The following is a 24,707-nucleotide window of genomic DNA, read 5'->3' as shown; positions in this document are numbered from 1 at the left end:
TCTTGCTGTGTTAGGGCAGCATCTCCTGGGACAAATTTTAGCAAGAGCACACCAAGCAGAAAGAATAGTTCAAGCAAGGATGTTGAATGAAGAAAGTAAATTGGATGCTGAGAAAATAGCAAACTGGGAGGTCTGAGTAGAATCCAAACAATGCATAGAGGACACAGGAGAGAAGGCTGACAAAGTAGGCTGGGGGCAGACAGACAGGAACCTTCTCTGTTCACACCTAAACACACCCTAAAAAATTTTTTTCCTTTTCTGAGCATGGCATTTTTTCCTAGCCTCGGTCCCTTCCAGACTTTAGCTCTTAGGACCCAATTCTGACATGATTCTTAGCTGGGTAAGATCTGAGCTTATCAGAAAGCTACCTCTACAATTACAATGGGTCCTTTTTTTTTTTTTTTAACAACTTTATTGAGATATAATTCACAGACCTTCCAACTTACTCATTTAAGTGTACAATTCAATAGTTTTTTGGTATATTCAGAGTTATGCAACCACTACCACGATCAATTTCGGAACATTTTTCATCACCCCAAAAGGAGACTCCATACTTATTAGCAATCACTCCCCTAATTCTCTCCAATCCCCTGTTACCCAGGAAACCACTACTCTACTTTCTATAGATACGTCTCTTCCGGACATTCATATAAATGGAATCATACATATTTTAAGTGAGCATAAGGGAAGCCATTTGTTACACTAAACGGTCCCAGCCCCTCCATGTGACTACTCGCTACTCTACACATACTCTAAAAAAATTCACATGCTCTCCTGATTTATGGCCTCTGCTTACATATGTAAACAGTACATATGTAAGCTTGATATTTTAAAATATCAATAGCTTGATAAATTAAAACTTTGTTCTATGAGTTTCCCAATAGCTTGATAAAACTTTGTTCTATGAGTTTCTCTCCAGGAACAGGCTGACCACGTGCAGGAAAACATACCCTACAAGGTATCCATCACCGCTGACAAAAAAATAGAACAATGTGATGCCTGGAGCCCGTCATGCCTGGAGACCAACATCCCTGGACCCCCTCCTCACTGCCCATTTTCCCTACATAACTGCCTCAAGATTCTGTCATCTCTGAAGATGGTTTTTTGAGACATTAGCCTACCATCTTCCCAGTTATGCCGGCTAATCAAATTAAAACTTCGTTTCTCGATCCCTAACTCATTGTGATTAACTGGCTCTGATCACGGCAAAGCAAGCCCATTGCTCGATAACAATATGTGGTCTTTCATGACTGCTTCTTATACTAAGCACAATGTTTTCAAGGTCCATTCATGTTGTAGAATATATCAGTACTTCATTCCTTTTTATGGCCAAATAATATTCCATTATATGGATATACCACATTGAATTATCCATTCATCAGTTGATGGACCGTCAATGGTTGCTTTTAGATATTATCCCCGTGTCTTCTTAAGTCATGATCACAAATATTTTACAACTTTGTTAGCAATGACCATCTCTCTTCAGCTGTCTTCCCTTTTAGAATCTTGAGCAATAGGTTTCAAACCTAGCTTTTCTCAAGTAATTTGAAACTTACTTCTTTAAAATCTAAGGCACATTTCTCCAGCTACTCAAATTCCTTTTTCACCCTTTTCCCAAATAGGTAAAAATTCCAGACTAAAAATCTATTTGTCCCAAATAGAAAAAACAAACTAAACACTATGTTTTCAGCAGAATAAGTAAGCCAACATATTTCTAGAAGGCTAAAAGTCTTCTGCAATGGCTGATCTTCCCTCTGAATTCTAAGATCTATATCCATATATTTATCTTTCATTTTTTCAATAAATATTTTTTAGACTTCCATGGGACAGTTGATTACGTTATCTGGTATAGACTCAAGAAAATCAATAACACGTATCTCTCTCTTAACTTTTAACTTGACCACAATTCCATCCTAAGGTTAGTAGATCACTATACACATGTGTGCATTATAATTTCCAAGATACCTTTTTTTGTTGAGACTTTGTTTTGAATTTTGAACACAGAATCACAAACTAATACTTTTTTTCTGGGCACACATCTCACTCCAACAAATTTTGTCAATCCCTAGATGACCCTAATTACTTCAAAATATTAAACTTCAAGTTACCTTCATTCCCATAGGCAATATTAGGGGGAAAAAAGATATCCCAAATCCATATCCTGCAGTCTGATCCTTAACTGCCATAATTGTGTCTTTTCCTCTTTGATTTCCCCTTCACAAAGTTTTAATCAAGCTAATCTCTTCAAGCACACTCCCGTTTCTACATCTTGGCTCACATAAATATCTCTTCTTAAAATACACTCTTCTTTCTCTTTATTCATCTAAGACCTATCATTCCTTCAAGATTTATCCCAACTGCCACATTAAAGCACTCATCCCAGTTCTAAGCACACACTTCTAGAACACTACAGCAGAAAGAGCAAGGGACCTGGAGTTAGTCTCCTATTTGAAACCAAGCTCTGCAATTGACTACATGACCACTGGGAATTTACTTAGCCTTACTGAATCTGTTTCCCCATCTGTAAAGTGGGCAAAATAATTCAGACTACTGCAGGTTTCTTGGAAAGATTAAATGAAACATATTGGAAACTGCCAAGCACAGTTGCCAGCAGATAATAAAATTTTATATGTGCTAATACTTTTTTCTCCACAAAGCCTTATTTGACCACCCAAGCTTTGGATTATTCTGTCCTAATGCATAAATAATGAATAAGATCTATCTTAAACAAGAAGCAAATAGCCAACCTCTCACGTTGTTCAGGCTACCAGCACTATTTAGTACGATCACCTGGAAGATTTAACTTCATTGTATGTTGCTTGTTGCCTTGTGGATATAAGCCTATTTCAAAAGGGAAATTGTTCCAAACAGAATCTCCATCTACACTTTATCAAAGCAAGGAATCACTTCCAATGAAAACCTTGCAAAGAAGAAGCCACAAAGAAAGGCTCTTCCCTTACCTTGTGGGTTATCCATTCTCGTCCATACTGATACACATTGTTAGCCGCAGAATTGAGTGCTCTTTGGACTACCTGAGCCTCAGGAAGCCAACTAATTTAAAATAAAGAAAGAAAAAAATTTTTAAACTAGTACACTTTTAGTGTACTGCACCAATAACTCTTTGAACTCAACGTATTAAACAATCAGTAACTGACAAACTGTTGATCAGTCATCAACACACAGACACAAATGAATCACACACAGGAATCCTTGATTTCCAGGCCTAACTGGCCTAATTCTAACATTCAGGATTTCTCTTCAAGCTTTCCTTATCTTTTAAACCCACTTTCCCCATAACCTCTCTTTCATTCTGTTCCGCCTGGTTTCTCTGTCCACACACATCCTGGGTCATCTGCCTTATTCAACATCAGCAGAACTGGTTCTGGGACACCAGGATAGTCAGCATCTGGGACTCAAAATGATGGTTCTCAAAGTGTGGTCCATGGACCAGCAGCATCAGAGCTTCCCAGAAACCTGTTAGAAATGCAAATTCTTGGGCCCAACTCCAGACTTACTGAAAAAGAAACTCTGGGCTGGGGCCCAGCAATCTGTACCTTAACAAGCTCACCAGGTGATTCTGATGCACACTAATATCTGAGAACCACTGATCTAAGAAAGTGAACTGAGGAAGAAAACAAGAAAATCAGTGGGTCAATCACTGTTTTCAATTTTTATCCATTGAAGATCTTTTTCTTTAAGATGTGAGGGACACCTAAGCACAGTTCCAGCTGTACGAGGAACTGGCAGTCTACAAGCTTTACTCCTGGTGCAGTGCGAGGCAGCCTCCCCATTTTCCTGTTAACTAACCGGGCATTTGCCTTAATCAATAATATGTTACATACGCTCAGTGTTCTCCAAAGGAGAAAATATTTCCACATATTCTCTTAATTGCTCCTCACAATGTTGTATACCAGAGGTGTTGACATTCACAAATTTAACAGTCCTGATTTCAACTTTTCATGAGTGATGTCAAAAGGCATGGCAAGCAGTAACTAATCAGTTTCCTGGGGCCCAAATATGACACATGCTACAGAGCTGGCATATGGGAAAGAGTCAAACAGTGAGTCAAGTCAAATGTGCAACAACCATAATTCACAGCAGCTTTACGCACCTGTAGTAATTTATACAGTAAATCAGAAGTGGTAACTTGCTTGTGTGTGTGTGTAAGATGATCATAAAAAGAAAGCCAACTACCACTGATAGCCATGGAAGTAATGATGCCTGCCTAGGAAAGTGATGGTTTTTAACAAGAAAAGATATTTGTGATAAATTAAAAAGTGGAATGTCAAATCGGTAATGGTTTGAATCTTTAATATTAACCAGTTCGTCCTACACTCCAAACAAACTTAAAATGTTTGTGAAGCTTTCTGCAAATTCTCAGTCAGTTCAATTATTTCTCAGCAAGTAAGACAAAGCTTTAGAGATGCTTATAAATGTAATAATCTCACAGTAAAAGGTTATGAACAGGAAATTTGGATCTCTAAATAGAGATGAGATTTGGGAGAAATTAACTTAAGTAGCTTTTAAATGACTCTAGTATTTATGGATTCCTCAATGGTTTGAGGGGACTGCTGAATATTTTCAATTATATGGTACTACACTTTTATGGGAAAATTATATCTTCTAGTGTTATTCTCAAGTGTGAGGATTCACAGAGGTATCTGGATTGATCCTGAATGACTAACAAATCTCTATTAGGCCTGATAAAGTCTTGCTGGCTGCAGTGAAAACACTTCATCAATATACTCATGCAGGTGTCCTAATAGCAACAGATAAGAGGAGCTGTCGTGAGGCCAAGTCAAAGTTCCTGGCTCACTCTAGACCTCCTCAAAACAAGTGCCATCCAGGAGACATGGGGCCAGAAACACCTGAGGATGTGCCGTGATCTTACACCAACAACACCTCTAAACTGAGCTCCTTCCACAGGATATTCACTGCCTCAGCCAATCACTCTCTCTCCTACCTGAGTCAAGAGGGATCCCCTCAGGAGAAACCAAGTTCCTACAGTCTGGAGTGGCTCACACTCCCCCCCCCCTCCTGAGACAAGGTTAATCTCTATCACAATATGACCCACCAAGAAAACAGCCACTATAAAAACTTAGCTTAGCTTACTGGCTTCCTCCCAAGTAAGGGCAAGCCATGTTCAGTACCATCTCAGTGCCATCTCCTAATGAGGGACCTGAGAATCAGCAGGCTTGAGACTAGTCAGCAGAAAATAGAAAATGAGTTCCAGACTAATAGAATCATTCAAGACAAGAATTAAGATGTGCTTTGACTTCAACTTCATTTTCTTTGAAGCTCTGCTAGGATGATCATATCCTAAGTCTTTCTAATTTATCCACCAGCCCATCAAGCACATCCATGGGAAGTCAAGGTACCTACATAGGGGATATAAAATGGGCACCACATTGGAAGAAAGTATATCTGATCAATTCTTAACTGTACCATCTCCACTAGGAGTATCCACATGAATTTCCACAAGGTCAACTGCCATCTTCAGGACAGAAATCCACTCAGTACTGAGATTTGCAAGAAACCATTACTATTAATTCATGTCCACCTCCACTAATCTGCTGCAAAACAATCAGACCTTCCATGAAGCACCCAAGTCTAAACGCTTTTAAAAACCTTCCTACATGGAATAATACTCAGCAATAAAAAGTAACAAACCCTTGACACATACAACATCTTCGATGGACCTGAAGGGAATTATGCTAAGTGAAAAAAAAACCAATCTCACAAGTCTGCATACTCTATTACTTGATTTATATATCTTTATTGAAACAATATTATAGATATGGAGAACAGATTATTGGTAACCAAGGGTTAGGGATATGTTGAAGGAGGAGGTCAAGGGTAGGTGTGGCTATAAAGGGGTGGCATGAGGGAGTCTTGTAGTGATGGAATAGTTCTGAACCTTGATGGTGTTGAGAGCTTACAGAAGCTACACATATGATAAAAATGCAGAAAACACACACACATACACACACGAGTGCACGTAAAACTAGTGAAAGCTGAAGAAGCTCTGTGTGTTGAATTGATGTGAATCTCTTGGTTTTGTTACTGCACTATAGTTATGCAAGATGACAATATTGAAGGAGGTAGAGTAAAGAGTCCATGGGATTTCTCTGCAACTCCCTGTGAGTCTATAATATTTCAAAGTTTTAAACAAAAGAAAAACCGCCTTTCTACAACTACTCTGATCTGGGGCTACTCAGATTGTGTACGTCACCAATACAGTAGTAGAACAGTGCTACTACAATTGAAAACCAGTACAGAAGGGCTCTAGACTTATTTTCACTAATGAGTGATCATGAAAGAAAAGAAGCCCTTTAGACATTAAGGCTGCCAATTTTTTAACTTCATTCCAGATCCCTCTCCTGAAATGCACACCAGCACAGCCAATGACCTTCTGCATGCCTCTGCTTATACTTACCACAGACACCTCAAACTCAACAGGTAAAAAAAGTAAATGAATTATTTTTTCCCAACAAGTCTGGTCGTCTATTTCCTATATTGGTAAATCCACCATTATTCCATTAACTTCCAAAGCTGGAAACATGAGTCATGCTACATTGATTCTGCCTATATCCAATTAATCACCAACTAATCCACTTAAGATCTTACAAATCGATCATCCTGTTCACCCCCACCACCACTGTCCACAATCCAGCGCTTCATCACCTCTGGCCGCGTTTATTCTGGCCTTTAACTGGTCTAAAAGGCTCAAGTCTTGTACCCCTTCCATCTTTTCTCCACAGTGCAGATGGAAAGACTGTTCTAGAATAAAATGTTATGTCCCTTCTCTGCTTATATCCTTAATCGAGATAACAAACATATCCTTCACTCTCGAAAGCCTCCTTGTGCCCCTTTGTGCTCTCCCCTAGAGCCCACCCCTAGCCACACGCAACCCCTGATCTTTCCGTCACTATAGATCAGTTTGCATATCTAGAACTTTACATAAATGGAATCATATCCTTTGGACTCTTTTTTTGCCTGAATTCTTTCACTCAGCATAATTATGTTGAGATTCATTCATGTTGTTGTAGGTACTGACAGTTCACTTTTATTTAATGCTAAGTACTATTCCACTGTATGGATGTATCACAATTTGTAAGGAACAAGAAATATCGAGGACAAGCACTTTCAGTATGCTCCGCGTAAAGGAGATAAGTAGGTAGAAATATACTTTGAGTGAAATCCTTTTAAGAATATTCAAATATGATTCTACACCAAGTTCAAGTAAAGACATGTCCTAAGCAGGTTTTATATAAAGAAATAAACTCGAGTCAAAGGAGAAAACCAAGTTAAATCTAAATTTACAATCCTAAAAGTGGCAAAGTATTTCCTAACTTAAATTATTGACTACCTAGGGGTTAGTAAAAAAGGAGGCCGTGCAATCTGTCATCAAGTTCAAGTAGGTGAATAGCGTAGCTCTGCTGAACATTCCCCATAAAGACAGAAAAGCCCTCTCACAGAAGCCAAATTAAACAAGTACGCAAAGAGATCCTCCAAGACAGATACTGGCAAATTGTTTCTATGAAGGGCCAGAGAGTAAATATTTTAAGCTCTTTGGAACATACAATCTGTGTCACAACTACTCAATTCAATATGTAAATGAACGGATGTGAGTGTTCCAATAAAACGTTATTTACAGCAACAGGTGGCTGCATTTGATCCTGAGCCATAGTTTGCCAACCCTGACTTGAAAATGATACAACACAGGAATATATCAAGAACTATACAGAAACTTGAGGAACCACATTGTATGTTGGAAAGCTCCCTTTACTTGATCAGAAACACTGGGTATGAGCACTGACTCTGCCACTGGGGGATTATTATTTCAAGTTCCTTAACCTTTGATCCTATTTCCTCAGCTGTGAAATGGGGATAATTTCTTCAACCTACCACACATAGTCACTGTGAGAAAGACAGGTCACAACATAAGTGAAAGTGCTTCGTAAATTATAAACATGTAAACTGTAAATCTCAATTCAAATATAAGGTATCATTTATCATAAATTGTTCCCAAAATCTTAAGCACTTCCCCCCACCTTCACCTCCCTCTCTCTCCCTTATTACATGCAATTCTTATGCAAAAATGACAACACTCATTAAAGCTTTGGCAAATCCTATCTTTTCTCTTCCAAGGGAGCTGCATCAATGAAGACCACTTCATGCAAACAGACACTGAACCTAGGTCATCAACCTCTATTTTTATGAAAACAATATTCTTACTTTGCCCACTCAGGGTGATTCGCTAGAGTCTCATTAATCAAATTGCTTGTGACTTCAATCATGTGTACACTCTCTTGATGTACCTATATTATGGATAAAGAGAGAGAAAAGAATCTCAATAACAAACCCAACTTAACATCTGTTTTTCTACACTATTATGGAACAATGCTTTTCGAGTCAAATAATTACACATCTTAGTTGCAATTAATTTATAAATCTGCACCAAACAGCTGCTATATATAATATCCCATGACACACATTATGGAAAATCAAACGTACCTAATAGTCCCTGCCTTCAAGAAGCTCAACGATTTACTTAAGGAAAAAATATATATATAAATACCTACACATACACACATTATAAATATATTTAGTTCACATACGTGTGTGTATATATAGTATATATATACAGTGTATGTATATATACAGTGTATGTATATATATAGTGTATGTGCATATATATATATATGTAAGCAACATTAACACTACACCAGCTTATAGAATTATAACGCATGTGAGATATAGAGGCAAATAAGCAACTGAGTAAGGTTTCTGAGTGAAAAAAGCCAACTGAAACTGCTCAGAATTTACTTAGCCCAATAACCAACAAAATGAGGGAGATAAAAAAGGAACAAGCCAGTGTCAGGAAACATGCTCTATACGATTTAACTATATATAAATTTATTAAGCATATTGAACATATGGTAAATCCTGGTGAGTATTCCATGTTTACTTGAAAACAACATGCTTCTGCTGTTGTCAATTAGGTCAAATTGGTTAACACTGTTTTTCAAGGCTTTCATATCCTTACTAATTTTCTATCTACCTATTCTCTCAATTATTGCAAGAGGAGTATTAATGAATCCCTAACTATAATCATTGATTTGTTTATTTTGCCTTTTAATTCTGAATATTTTGCTTCATATACTTTAGAGCTCTATTGGTAGAACATACACATTTATAATAGTTATATCTCACTGCAGTATTAACTTTTATCATTACGAAAAGTCCTTATTTGTCTCCAGTAATATGTCTTAACTATGTTGTCTGATATTAACACACTCCACATCTTGCATGTTTATAGTTTGCATGGTGTATCTTTTTTCATCCTTTACCATCAATCTTTTTATGTCTTTGAATTTCAAGTGTATCTCTTGAAATAGATACCATGGAACTTCTTTATATCCAGTCTGAAAATCTCTGTCTTTTGATTGTTTAACTGCCTTCGATTTAATATAAGCATTGCTATGACCCGATCCAAGTCTGCCATTTTGCTTTTTGCTTTCTGTCCCATCTCTATTGTTCCTCTTTTACTGCATTTGATGTTAAGCAATTTTTTTTTAGTATACCATTTTAGTTCCCCTAAAATTTGTGTTATTTAGTAATTGCTATTTATCTTAAATTTATCACATCTTTAATTTATCATAATCTACTTCAAGTTAATATTGACTTACTTACAGTAAAATATTTATAGGAACTTCATACCAATATAGTTCTATTTCCCAGTCTTCTTTGTGCTATGGTTATACATACATATAGTTCATCTGTTTATTATAAACTCTACAACACAGTGTTACAATTTTTCTTACATAGTCATAGTCATGTTGTTTCAATAAATTAAAAGAAGAGAGAAAAAAATATAACTTACATAAACCCACAGTTTTACCAAATGCTCTTCACTTCTCCCTTTGGATACAAGTTATTTCTGAAGTCATTTCTCTTTAGTCTGAAGGAATTCCTTTAGCATTCCTTATAGTGCAGGTCTGCTATTAACAAATTCTCTCAGTTTTAGTCTATCTAGAATTGTCTTTATTTTGCCTTTAGTTTTAAAGAATAGTTTCAGTGAATATAAAATTCTTGCTTGACCACTCTTTTTCCCCCAAGACTTGAATATGTCATCCCAATGTCTTCCGGTATTCCGTTTATTATGAGAATTAAATCCTTAATTGTTCTGTTGTTCCCGTGTGTGACGTGTACTTTTTCTCTTGCTTCCTTCAAGATTTTCTCTTTATCTGTGGCTTTCAGCAGTTTGCCTATGATGTGTCTAGGTGTGGTTGTGTGTGTGTGTGTGTATTTCTTCTACTCAGGTTTTGCTGAGCTTCTTGGATCTACTAACGTTTTCCATCAAACTTGGGAAGTTTTTGACCATTATTTCTTCAAATATTTTTTTTCCACTTTTTCTTTCTCATCTTCTGGAGGCCAATTACATGTCTGTTAAAATGTCTGATTATTGTCCCACAGATATCTGAGGCTCCGCTCATCCAGTATTTTTAAAATCTGTTTGTTCTTCTGATTGGATACTTTCTATTGATCTTTCTTTAAGTTCATTAATTTTTTTCCTGAATCTCAAAATCTGCTGTTGAGCTTATATAGTGAATTTTTTTTTTTGTTATTGTTCTTTTCAGCCTTAGAATTTCTATTTGGTTCTTTTTTATAGTCTATTTCTCTGTTGAGGGTCTGCATTTGTTTACTTATTATTAGCATACTTTCCTTTAATTCTCTGAACATATTTATAATAGCTGCTTTAAGGCCTTTGTCTGTTAATCCAACATCTCGGCCACTTAAGCATCCACTTCTTTGACTGTATTTTTTTTCCCCCTGAGTCACACTTTTCCGTTTCTTTGTATATCTAATAATTTTTGGTTAAAAATTAGACACCAAAAAAAAAAAATAGCACCTCTGGATTCTGTTTTGTTCTTCTAAGAGCTGTTATTTTATTTCAGTGAGCAATTAATTTACTTGTACTCAAACTAAAAAAAAAAAACCTGTCTTCCCTGTCACTGATGTCTCTGCTCAACGTTTTTTTTACTATTATTATTTTTTAAAGCCTGGCTCCCTAAGGATTTTCCCTGTACCTGCACAGCTTAGCAGTTAGCAAATGATTTTGGCAGAAGTTATGCTCTGACACTTCACATTAGAAGTTCATCCTCCACAGCCTGAGATGTGTAAGAGTTGAGAAATTCAATCGAAGACACAAATTTGCCACTCTCTCTAGGCTTTCAATATTGTCAGGGCTCCTTGGGGTCTCACATACACACGCATAGCTTAGCAATCAGTCCAAGACGTATAGTTTATTAATTTCAGCCCTTCTACAGCTTTCTTTCCTCCAGAATCTCTCCCTTTAACTTACAGCTACTCTGCTGCCAGCCCCACACCAAGTCCACCACCTCCCACAGGACAAGTGGCAGGTTTTTACTGCCCAAGCTAGGCAGGATCACAGTAACTCCAAGCAAGAAAGCCACAAGCTACCTGTTTTCACCAGACACAATAGCAGTTTTTCATGAGCAACTCTCCTCAAGTTGTTGCCTAACTGGTCATTTTCCAACGCCCTGATGTGGTGTTTTTAAAATTTTTATACTGTTTTATTCCTGCTTTCTGTGGAAAGAAATTACCTAACATCCTTACCCTGCTATTACCCTAAGATATATTAGGAAGATGGAGCCAAAAAGGATCCTCTGACAAACTTGATGTGGATACGTAAGAAAGAAAGCAGTCAAGAATGACCCTGAGGCTTTTTCCCTGAGCAAGGAGAATGGAGCTGTAACTTACTGAAATGGGAAGAGTCTAAGAACAGAGAAGTGAGTGAAGGAAGATCTGGAATACAATCTTTGACATGTTACATTTGGGATGTCTATAGACATTCACATGGATACTGTCGTCGTGTTTTAGAGAATGATCCTTTTATTGGCTGGGAGAATGAACTAGATAACCAGTAAGTTTCCTTCAGAAGGTCAGTTTGCGTGAGTCCTAGACCACAAAGAAGTGATTCAGTAATACATGTTATCAAAGTTCAGGAAAGTAAAAGCTCACTGAAGCATGGGATGAACAAAGAAAAAGGACTTGAAAGATGAACATAATTGAGATGGGTGGGCAAGACAACCCTATGCAAAGAGACAAAGAAAAGAAAGTGGAATAGAACAAGAGGAGGAGAGAGAGGAGAAAGAGAAGAAAGGAAAACAGAGGACCATGCTGGTAAAAGGTTTCTCTAAGAACTAGAACGGAAGATAAGACTGTATAGTGGCAGGTTTAGGTGAAATATGACAAAAACAAAGAAAGGTCTCTAAACAAGTCTGTAGAGTCTACATAAATGACTATACATGACTATACATGACTAATACCCAAAGAACAGATAGGAATTGTATAGAGGCTGAAACAGGGGTATTGAGAGAGCAGGTTTTTAGGAGCAAATGATAAGATTGAGGACATACTGAGGCTGAGAAAAGGACTTCCAAGTGGGGATGTTACACAGCAAGAAACAACGCAACCCTTTAGCAAATCGCTGCATGTTAGATTATTTATCAATAAGAGTTACTACTATATCTCTATAGTACTATATGAAAACTTTTCATATCCACGATTTCATGTAAGCTTCACGATTCCCTTAAGACAAAATATCAAAATGTGGGCTGTGGAGTTCAGTGAAGTTCAGAGAAACTAAAGATTAAAATACACTATAAAAGTCACGGACACAAGTCAGTAAGAGACATCACTGTAGAGATAAACTTTTAGCTGCCCTTTGGAGAATGATTTTCTTTGATGAGATGAAAGAGGGGTGGGGCCGGCCCCCGTGGCTTAGTGGTGAAGTGTGCGCGCTCCGCTACTGGCGGCCTGGGTTCAGATTCCGGGCGCACACCGACGCACTGCTTCTCCGGCCATGCTGAGGCCACGTCCCACATACAGCAACTAGAAGGATGTGCAACTATGACATACAACTATCTACTGGGGCTTTGGGGCAAAAAAAGGAGGAGGATTGGCAATAGATGTTAGCTCAGAGCCGGTCTTCCTCAGCAAAAAGAGGAGGGTTAGCATGGATGTTAGCTCAGGGCTGATCTTCCTCACAAAAAAAGTAAAAATAAAAATAAAAGTAAATTAAAAAAAAAAAAAGAAAGGGGTGTTATGGACTGAATGTTTATATCCCCCCAAAATTCATATGTTGAAATCCTAACCTCCAGTGTGATGATTAAGAGGTGGGGCTGGTTTGGTTTGGTTAATTTTTAACCAAAAATTATTAGATATACAAAGAAACAGAAAAGTGTGACTCAGGGGAAAAAAAAATACAGTCAAAGAAGTGGATGCTTAAGTGGCCCAGATGTTGGATTAACAGACAAAGGCCTTAAAGCAGCTATTATAAATATGTTCAGAGAATTAAAGGAAAGTATGCTAATAATAAGTAAACAGGGCCGGCCCCGTGGCTTAGTGGTTAAGTGCGCGCGCTCCGCAGCTGGCGGCCTAGGTTCGGATCCCGGGCGCGCAATGACGCACTACTTGTCAGGCCACGCTGTGGTGGCGTCTCACATAAGGTGGAGGAAAATTGGCACAGATGTTAGCTCAGGGCTGATCTTCCTCACAAAAAAAAAAAAGAGGTGGGGCCATTGGGAGCTAATTAGGTTATGAGTGGGATAACTCATAACCTAATTAGCTCCTATGCAAAGAGACAAAGAAAAGAAAGTGGAATAGAACAAGAGGAGGAGAGAGAGGAGAAAGAGAAGAAAGGAAAACAGAGGACCATGCTGGTAAAAGGTTTCTCTAAGAACTAGAACGGAAGATAAGACTGTATAGTGGCAGGTTTAGGTGAAATATGACAAAAACAAAGAAAGGTCTCTAAACAAGTCTGTAGAGTCTACATAAATGACTATACATGACTATACATGACTAATACCCAAAGAACAGATAGGAATTGTATAGAGGCTGAAACAGGGGTATTGCTCCTATATAAGCTCCCTTATAAGAAGAGATACAACAGAGATGATCTTTCTCTCTGCCATGTGAGGATACAAGAATGCAGCCATCTGTAAACCAGGAAGAGGGCTTTTACCAAGAACTCAACCATGCTGGCACGTGGTCTGGGACTTCCAGCCTCCAGAACTGCAAGAGATAAATGTTTGTTGTTCAAGCCACCCAGTCTATGGTATTCTGTTATAGCAGTCCAAACCAAGCAAGGGGAGAGGAAATGTAAGCTGGAGTGACCCTAAAAGTGAGAAATAAAGATCCTGTGGTATATCAGTAGAAAGTCCAATGAGACAAGAAGGGAAGGAGCTAATCAAGAAATTCTGATCTAGCAAACAGGGTACTAACTAGATGAGGAGTCATGAGACCAGATCATAGTCTCCTATTACCAGAAGACGCCAATTGTTCCTCAGTATCTCAATTTTTTCAGCTGCATTTGCCTCTAAAAATTTTGACGATAATAAAATAAAAATGCATGTAAAAAATATACTAAGCAAATTCATGGCAATTAGTAATGCAAAAATCATAAGTACTTTAGCTGTTATACATATTTATAAACAAAGTAACATTTCCCATGCTGCTTCTGCTAGCATCTTATCCATCCTACAATTCCAACAATTAAAAGTTGATTAATGGTAATAGTAATTATTTTACTTTACCTTTGCGGTCAGGAGTAGGGCTAAAAGAAGAGTTCCTATCACTAACAAAAATATGATGAAAATGCTAATTATTTTGTCTAACATCTTCTCCAACCAGATGATCATCTGCACAGAAATGAAAGAGAGAATTACTTATCTTTATAAAGTACAACTTAATAAAAATATATGCATTCAAATATCATGAAGACAAAATAAGATATTCAGAATTGCCAAGCAAACTAGGGCATAATGATTAAAGCAGTGAAAGCTGTAAGCAACTTTAGAAAATTAACTAACAGTATTAATTACTGTTGTTCTATAGAGTTTATTGTTTTCATATCTAAGAAAAGGCAGTCAATTTGGCAATCTATATCTATGTTTGAAATCACATAGTGTGGTATATTTACATTTCAAATCATAATTTATAACCTGGTAAATATTCTAAACAAAATGATGACAATCCATTAGCTGACCTCAAATCTCATGAAATTTTACCATCAATTAGCAAATATAGATGACTTTAGAAAAAGTATGCCTCTTATAAAACAGGTATGTCCTAAATTATACAGATAAAATAGGAGCAAATTAAAATAGGAATTTCAAAACATTTTTTCCCTTTGATGTCATTAGGATTACAAAAACAGTAATAATAAAAATCTAATGTTAAGGTAATGATAAATAACAATTTCAGAATAATAGTTAATCTGGGGGGCAAACGGCTGAGAGCTAGATGCACAATCAGAGACGGGTACAAAACGGGCTCCAGTTAGGTAATGTTTTATCAGGCTAGAGGTTAGGCACAGGGTGTTCTTTGTATCTTTTTATATTTGAAATATTTCATAATAAAATACTTTTAACAATCTGATATTCTGGGGCTAGCCTGGTGGCGCAGTGGTTAAGCTTGCGTGCTCCACTTTGGCAGCCCAGCATTCACAGGTTTAGATCCCAGGCACGGACCTACACACTGCTCATCAAGCCATGCTGTGCGGCGGTATCGCATATACAAAATAGAGGAAGACTGGCACAGATGTTAGCTCAGTCAGGGACAATCTTCATCAAGCAAAAAGAGGAAGATTGGCCACAGATGTTAGCTCAGAGCCAATCTTCCTCATCAAAAAAAAAAAAAAACAAACTAATATTCCACTTGAAATTTTTATTTTTTTAAAAACAAGCTTTATGACAAATTATAATTAAGTGACTATAAATAAAAAATAATCATTAATGTAGTGGTTATTCCTTAGTCAATAATTAAAATTACGCTCTCCTTAAATGCTACTTAAAATTCTATTTTAGGTATAACTTCCCTCATCTTTCACAAATAATCCTACATTTAAAAAAATTTTGTTTTCAGAATATATAATAATTCTGACAGATTTCTAGAATTCCTGCCATGCAAAGCTACCATTTAACATTTTAAAAATACAATCAACTAGACTGATGACTGCTGAAAACATCACATTGTACCCCTCAACCCTAACATGAGCTATCGCACCGAGGAGTACGTTATCCTTAATTTAAATCTGAATTACATTCTCCGAACAGTGAGTTAAACATCCAGGAGGAAAGAATGCTGGTAAAAACCATATAACTTCTACCACATTTATTTTCCACTCAACGCTTATAAGCTGGCATCCCCCTTATCTTTCATGAAGGGTACTGTCACTAAGAGACCAATGCTACAGTGAACTCAAAGATAAAACGTTCATCTCTTATCTTGACAATTACAGATTCCAACAGAAGAGTTAATTTTCAGTGCATGCTACCAAAGCATTGAACACAACGTAGAGATTAAAATAAGTAATAACAGGTTTCTAAGATATGGAAGGTCAGATTTTGTATTTTGCACATAAGTTCCAAAATCAATGAAACCAGAAAGTTTTACAATCAGAAACCAACTCTACACCTAGTTCTTGAGACAGCTTCCTGAGGGCTAGCGTTGTATTACTCCTCTCTGTATCTCCAAAACCTAACAGTACATGGCACATGGTAAACCTCAATTAATATATATTTGAATAGGCAAGCATAAATAAAATAATTTTAGAATTAAGACCAGATTTGTATTCACAAATTACAATTTCTGAAAATAACTTGGGAGGCTCAAATTTTTTAGAAAAGTCATATCCTGAAATATATTTTTAAATGTAAATAATGTTTTATTTGGAAAGTATGAATATCTAAATTTATGTCTGGGTATTTTTAACATATAAAACATGGAATATTCACAAACACATTAGGTACATTAACATTACAAAATCAGATTTTTTATTTTTAAGCCAGGGTAGAATTTTCCTATCACAAGCCATATCCAACCAAGCCAAGGGTTGGAAAAAATCCATACTAAGAGTCATCTAAACAAAAATTTATATTCAAGGGATAACAGTGAGAGTTAGATGTTTCATTCAAAACTTAAAACAGGGGCCAGGCCCGTGGCTTAGCGGTTAAGTGCGTGCGTGCTCCGCTACTGGCGGCCCGGGTTTGGATCCCGGGCGCCCACTGATGCACCGCTTGTCAGGCCATGCTGAGGCGGCGTCCCACATACAGCAACTAGAAGGATGTGCAACTATGACATACAACTATCTACTGGGGCTTTGGGGAGAAAAAGGGGAAAAACGGAGGAGGATTGGCAATAGATGTTAGCTCAGGGCCGGTCTTCCTCAGCAAAAAGAAGAGGATTGGCATGGACGTTAGCTCAGGGCTGACCTTCCTCACACACAAAAGAAAACTTAAAACAAATAAAATCATTTAAGATGCTCAATACCTAAGCTAAAAAGTTGGCGTTTTTCCTATCCACATTATGGTCAGCTAAGATAACGTGAAAGAACAGGATGAAACGAGAGACAGCAAAAGAGAGAAAAGAGTGCGAAAGCGAGTCAGGGGAAGACTTAAAAATGTGGGGAGAGGGGAGTTGCTGCAGAGAACTAGGGACCAATAGAGAGGAAAAAACAAAGCAGACAGAAGACTCAAATGAAGGAAAAGAACCTCCTGAAAGAGTGAATGGAACAAGACTCACAAGCAGACAGAAACTCGTGGACACAGAAAGAGAAACATGGACAGAGGACGCAACGGGGAAGGGGAAGGGGATGGACGGGAGAATTCCTAAAGAAATGCCAGAGGTGCTGTCCCACGAGGCCGATCCTGTCCCACGCTCTGCTCTGGGCAAAGGAAACCACACCACCTGTCATCACTGCCCTGCTCGCGAAAATCACAGTCTCTAGGAATTTCCCCAGTCTTCCACGCTGTGAGAAATTATTTTAGTTCTTAAACTTTATTTTCTAAAAGGAGAAGGAGACATTATAAATGAGACATAATAAAATGACATTAAAATGTTTCAAATGTGAATGAAGGACATGCATTTTTTAAAATTTAGAGATGTCGGTAAATTTATAGCTATACCGAAAGACACTCAAACTTCTACACTGAACTGGCCTTGTTTATCAAGCTACTGAGCAAGTCATTCCACTACTGAGTTTTCTCTGTTTCATTATTCTAGGCCTGCAGGTTTTTATTTTGTTTAGTTTTTTTGAACCAAATTCTAGTTGAGTCAGTGCAAATAATCAATATACTAAGAAATAATTCAACAATTAAGCCTTGAGAAATTGGTTACATTTCAATTAACCATAAGATGTGTTCTCTCACCCTCGCTTCTCTTGAATTGGTTTCCTAATCCACTCCACTTGAACTTGGAATACCAAATATCCAGTGCTGCAATTTTCTGACCTTGGGTAACGTAATAAAATAGTCCTCAACTTATTTATGTGCTTTCCTGGAGCATACACTCTCAGAACTTCAAGCAGTTACTCCAACTCTACACCAATAATTTATCTATGCTACACGGAACCATCAAAGAAAAGAAAAACGTCACTTGATCTCTGAGGAATCTTTTAAAACTAACTCACTAGTCAGCTGTGAATTAGGCTAGTAATTAGATATCTAACTCATTTAGTCATCGAAGCTTAAATCAAATTAAACCTAATGATTTTAGCTCTCCTTTCTCCCATTTCTTGAGGACAATTTCATTTCAATATATACAAATTAATGAAATACATAAAAGCACCTACTTTGATCAAAACATGAACACATGACTTATGTTTGCAGCACTAACATCTACTAAGGATTGAACTCATTTACTCCTAATAGTTTTGTAGGGAATTGGGGGTACAGTCACGCTCCACACTGTAACGTTTCGGCCAACGACCAACTGCACATACAACAGTGGTCCCATAAGATTAGCACCATATAGCCTAGGTGCATAGTAGACTATACCACCTAGGTTTGTGTAAGTACTCTGTAATCGCCTAACGATGCATTTCTCAGAACACATCCCTATCGTTAAGTGACGCATGACTGTATATATAACCACGTGTGTGTGTATGTATGGTGATGGTGTGCGTGTCTATTTATTTTACATACTATTTACTTTCAATCCAAAGTTTAGAACTTTAGGCATTGTTGAAAGTCTCCCCTTTCCTCTTTTTCCACAGAATGAAATCCTAATCTCTACACTCAAAAGTGTCATTTTATTTCCAAGAGGTATCACATGTTTCTTAAGGCCTGTAATATTTCCACTGAAGACTTTTAAGAGTCTTATTGTGTTTAAACACGATACACATAAATGATGTCATCTCTTGCTATCTGTCCTAGGGACTTAATGAAATTAAGTCCAGAACTTCTATACACAGACTATATGTCAGAGGTACAGCACTCCTAATATATTTGGATTAGCCTTTATTGAAGTTATTAAAAATGTACCTATTATAATTCCACGCCAATCATGTGAAGCATTTACCATAGATACAATCTCATATCTTGGTAAATACATGAAATTAGATGTCACAGGCTATGACTACAATCTTTTTTAAGTTAAAAATAAAATTCTGGAATACTAGTTATAAAAAAAGACAATATATAAAATAACCAGCCAAGGGAATCACACAAATACTTCACAGATTTATCATTTTGAAAAATTCCTGTCAGTTATATAAAAAGTAGCAAGAAAGAGTTCTCTTCCCTTTCAATAACTATTGCCTAATGTGCTTTCAACACATCAAAGGAGACTAGAGTATCAGGCTGAGCCACATTATAGACCTGAAAAGGAATGGAAATCACTTACAGAGAACAAAAGGACTACAGGACAGAACTTCTTACAAACACTTTGGCAAGGAGATACCGTTCAAATCCATTAAGGATTTAATGGCTATTTAAGCCTTTGAGTTTTTAGCAAATTGTACTGCGACAGTATTAATGCTTCATGACCTTCCATAGCTTATAGTTAGAACTTTAAAAACAAACAAAAACTTAGTTTGACATATGGACTGAAACAGAGTGAGAAGAGAGAGATGGGGGGAAGTTACAGAATTCAATAGTAAAAACCAACATCCGTGTGTTCATTTACCTTCTTATTTAGCCAGTGCCAGAGCTTGAGGATAGGGGGTAAGGTGAGCAAGAGAAGATAAGAACAGTAGAATATCATTAGAGAATGCAATAACAGTATGAAAAGAAAAGGAAGTCACTGAGAGCGTGAGGAAGAGATTATCCCAGATAAAGGGAAAACTAGAAAAAAAAAATTGTAATGCATTAACAAAGTTTTAAAATCAAGTGAATATAGTATTCCTTTACGATATACAATGATTGAAATGATGATAACCACAAGCTCTGTTGGCAATTCAACAATTAAAAATACATAAAATAACCCGAATGCTTGGAGGCTTAAACAGTCACACCAAATTCCAAAGATCAGAGTAGTAATTAACATTATTTCACACATCATGCACCAAAAGGATTTTTAGTCCCTATAAACTAATCCATGTTCATATATGACATTTTCATTTAACTTTGTAGTTGCAGCTTTATAATATTAGTTACTTCACATTCTTTTTAAAGAGTAAAACATTTCAGTGCTCATTTGGAAAAGTGAACACCTGGCCAAAAGCAGACACATCTAAGATTCTGTTAATATTTGGTGCATTTCCTTCCATCCCAATTTTTAGGTACACATTTTTATACTGTATATAATATCCTGCTTTTTTCCACATAAACATTACCTCATCTAAACCTCACAATATTTAGCACCACAATAACTAATGCTAGTTCGTAGACACATAATCTAAAAATCAGTAAACATAGGATTTAAGGCATTATTAGTGACATAACAAGTACAAAGGCTAAAAAGCATAATTTCATCAGTGACTGTAAATGCTCTTTGCAGTTTTCCCTATAGCACACCCAATGCATGTTTAGACACATACTTCAATCTCCTGTAGATGCATCATTTCAAAAACACTGGTCCAATCAATGAAAATTTAATAGAAACATGAAAAATAGATTTATTCCCCAAAGCAGCAGCCCACATATATTATACTAGATAGAACATAATTTTGGCATCAATTATATTTAAATATTGTTTGTGATAGCCATTTATTCTGATACGTATTGTTATATATAACAGAAAATGCTAGCTTTATTCATTTTACTGTCTCTCTTCCTTAAGAAGGACAGATTGGCATAAAATTAGAATTAAAATGAGAAGTTTTTACAAGGCTACTCCATAACAAATACTTTTTGATGCCCCTGGAACTTCAATTGACACAACTGTAGAGTTTTCCTAAATGAAGGGATCCAAATACAAGCACATGGGAATGCTAAAAATAGGATTTTGTTTCTACCCCTTCTGATAGTGTGATAAGACAAAGAAATTAACTGAAATAAGAGTTACCCTCTTTAAACAGTCTAAAGTGCTAAATCTGCTCTAGTAAGATAAAGCTTCACTCAATACCAGGGAGATGTGATAAATATATTGAAATCTGTGAGAAGTCTTATCTTCTTTCTTACTTAAAAAGTTGAAAAAAATTAATAATACAAATAGGCAAATTACGAAAGAATACAAATAGCCAATAGCATATAAAAGGATGGCCAACCTCATTTTTATTTTTAAGAATGTCGAATTAAAACAACTCTGAGATACTTCTTTTTATGAAACTAAAAAGGACTTTTGTTATATTATAATATCTAGTACTGTCAAGAACTCAAGGAAACGGGCACTCTCATACGTTGCAGTGGTGGGAATTAAAACTGGCAAACTTTCCAGAAGACAGTAAGGCAATACGTAAGAAATGTATCCCCTGCATCTCCTTTGACCCAGGAGATTTTATTATGAGTTCAAAAGATTTACTTCCTCCCCAGGCACACATGAACTCATATATTCTCATCTACACCTACACTGGTTTCACCTAACAGTATTTCTCAACCTTAAGCCATGGATGGAGCTATTAAAGGAAACAGTTCCTAGCCTCTGTGATGAAGTCCAGCTCGCACAAAAAGACCTTCTTGATCCAGTCTCACCTGGATCCAGCCTTACCGCCCACTAATCACCATTTCCTATATCCCAGCCATGACCATTTTCTTGGTGTTCCCTAAGAATCCATGCTGTGGAAGTCTCTGTGCCTTTGCACTGCTCCCTCCACCTGCTCTTCTCACCACATCTACCTAATAAACTCCTACTTGGGCTTCAAATTTGCTCAGGCATCACCTCCTCTGCAAAACCTCCCCTCCCCAACTGCCTCACCAACAGTGAGTCATTTCTTGCTCAGTACTGCCAGTGTATCCTGTACACACCTTTCCTCCACAAATTATAACAGCTAACACTTATATAGAGCTTACCGTACACCAGGCCCTGATCTAGGAGTTGCACATGTATTAACTCATTTAACCCTCACAATCATTCTATGAAATACATGCTATTATACTCATTGTATTGATAAAGAAATCAAGGCACAGAAAGGCTAAGAAACTCATCCAAGGTCACATAGCTAATAAGTAGCAGCACTGGGATCTGAAACTGGACTTTGGATTCAGAGTCCACGCTCTTCACCACTGAGCTCCTGAATCTAACTAATCTTAACCACTGTGTCTGAATTTTAATGGATTGCTGTCTCTCCACTAAACAGAGCTTCTTCATCTAGTTTCCTGTGATTCATCTGATTTTCACCAGGACTTAGCACAATATCTGACACACGGGAATTACTCCAAAAATACTCAATGAACTGAGCCACTACCTAGCTATATAATTTTAGGCAAGTCATTTAACCCCTCTGGATTCATTTCAATTTGGTCCTTATAAAACGAAAGAGTTGAACTAGGTAGTCGATCCATAAGATTCTTTTCTCCCATTTTTAAGAGGGAAAACTACTTACACAATACTTATTTAAACTAAATCTATCCTATCCTTATATAAAGCATAATTCTCAACTTTAAATTTTATCATAGAATTAGACATTAAATGTGTTATCAACAATTACAGTATATAAACACTAAATACCATGAAATGGAATATTTCAGACAATGAAATATACAAACTCCATTAGAACTACCCAACTCCTTAAAATACCATACCTTGCTATCAACTTTTAACAAGAATTTTCCAAGCCCGATAATTGGCCACGGAGCTAGAGCTCCCTGCCGCTCCTTCAGGAAGTGCTCTATGACCTGCCACCACACGGAACGGCGCTTCTCCAGGAAGTTCACAACTCCAAAGTGAATAACAAGCTTTTTGAGTATCCAGACTATAAAGAAGATAAGAAATACACACAGAAACAAAATATAGATTACAAAGTTACAACATGAAAAGGTCCCTCAATTTCACGTGACCTTTCTAAAACAGTAAAGCTCGTATTAAAATAAGGATCAACTGAAAAAAAAAATAGGAGGGGGGAGACAGAAAAGTTCAAGGTATTCCAAATTGATGACACTGGGACAAATAACTTTTCACACAATCGCCACCTGCCCATATACCACCTTCTTTGTGAAGTCTGAATCCCTGAAGGAGTAAGGGATTATTTCATAGCCCACATAAACATAAGATACTCTGATCATGCAGATTCCAGCCACTATAATCTTGGCCTTTCACATCTTTCCCTTCCAGGATAAAGAATGCTAACCCCTGACATGTCCTAATCTCCTTGGCTACTATAGCTGCTCTTACCAAATTTTGTTCTCTTCCTTAGACGTCTGATGTTTAGTGACCAGAAAAGTATAAAGTATTCCATATGCATCGTGATTTTATAACACCACAGTGTAATATTTTCATTTGTGTTCCTATATCTCTAGTTAACACTGCTCTGCCCATCTGAATCTTTACCAGGCTTCAGTGGAGAAGCAGGATGGATATAATCAGGGCTGTTACAAATGGCCCTGAAGCTGTGCACTGCACAACTTCAGGAGGAACCACTCATAGACCATAATATGAACGTCCCCACCCTGCAGCTAGACAGTGTGGTGGTCCTTCAAGCTCCCAGGGTTAAGCTCCCTGTTAAAGGCCAACTAAGAAGGTGGTGAGACTAGAAGGAAGTGTTACTTATCTGTGAGGGTTGCCTTGAAGTTTGAAATTGGGATAATTGATCCCAACCGCTATAATTTCCCTAACTTAGCTCTGGCCTTGTAACCTAACAATTCACAGTTTACTATTTTGAACCATGAGCTCAGTGTAACATATCAGCTCAATAATTCTTTCATCAGCATTCTTAAATCTCTAGAGACGTCCTAGGAAAGCTCCTCTAGTCTCTAGAATAAGCCCAGGGTAATTACAGGCCGTAGAAATGGGGGCCCCCGTGTTCACAGCCTGCTCTCCCAAGGCCATGTCAAATTCCTATGATGACCTGTAGGTTAAGAAATGACTAAGACAAATGTTTAAGTCCTGCTAACAAACTTTAAAGAAAAGGAGGTTCATGGGGCCAGCCTGGTGGCGCAAGCAGTTAAGTGCGTGCCTTCCACTGCGGCGGCCCGGGGTCCGCCGATTCAGATCCCAGGTGCACACCGACGCACCACTTGTTAGGCCATGCTGTGGCGGCGTCCCATATAAAGTAGAGGAAGATGGTCATGGGTGTTAGCCCAGGGCCAGTCTTCCTCAGCAAAAAAGAGGAGGATTGGCATCAGATGTTAGCTCAGGGCTGGTCTTCCTCACAAAAAAAAACAAAAACAAAAGGAGATTCCAACAGCAACTAACACATGATACGCCAGCATAAAAGAAATCATCTGGCAAAAACAAGAAAGTATGGAACAATCCAGAAGAGCAATTTATACTAAGCACTTCTATAAATTCCTTAATAGAAA

The 24,707-nt window shown here is 37.3% G+C and overlaps 1 protein-coding gene across 2 annotated transcripts in view; it reads right to left on the bottom strand.

Annotated features, from left to right (window-relative positions):
• Positions 1-24,707, bottom strand: part of TMEM245 (transmembrane protein 245) — a 93,391-nt gene that overhangs the window by 42,698 nt on the left and 25,986 nt on the right. For both annotated transcript variants that reach the window (XR_015548957.1, XM_014782055.2), the window contains exons 6-9: positions 22,992-23,161; positions 14,625-14,729; positions 8,239-8,321; positions 2,961-3,051 (exon numbers count right to left, since the gene is read on the bottom strand). Coding sequence is in view for 1 of the 2 variants with exons in the window: in XM_014782055.2 (XP_014637541.1) it covers positions 2,961-3,051; positions 8,239-8,321; positions 14,625-14,729; positions 22,992-23,161 (449 nt within the window). In the remaining variant the exon portion in view is untranslated. The remainder of the gene's footprint in view (positions 1-2,960; positions 3,052-8,238; positions 8,322-14,624; positions 14,730-22,991; positions 23,162-24,707) is intronic.

The sequence above is a fragment of the Ceratotherium simum genome, chromosome 29 (assembly GCF_057802395.1).
Source record: "Ceratotherium simum simum isolate JZ-2026a chromosome 29, ASM5780239v1, whole genome shotgun sequence".
In the NCBI taxonomy this organism is placed as follows: domain Eukaryota; kingdom Metazoa; phylum Chordata; class Mammalia; order Perissodactyla; family Rhinocerotidae; genus Ceratotherium; species Ceratotherium simum.
Note: the sequence above shows the minus strand (reverse complement) of the source record. Positions and strands in the feature narration are given on the sequence as shown.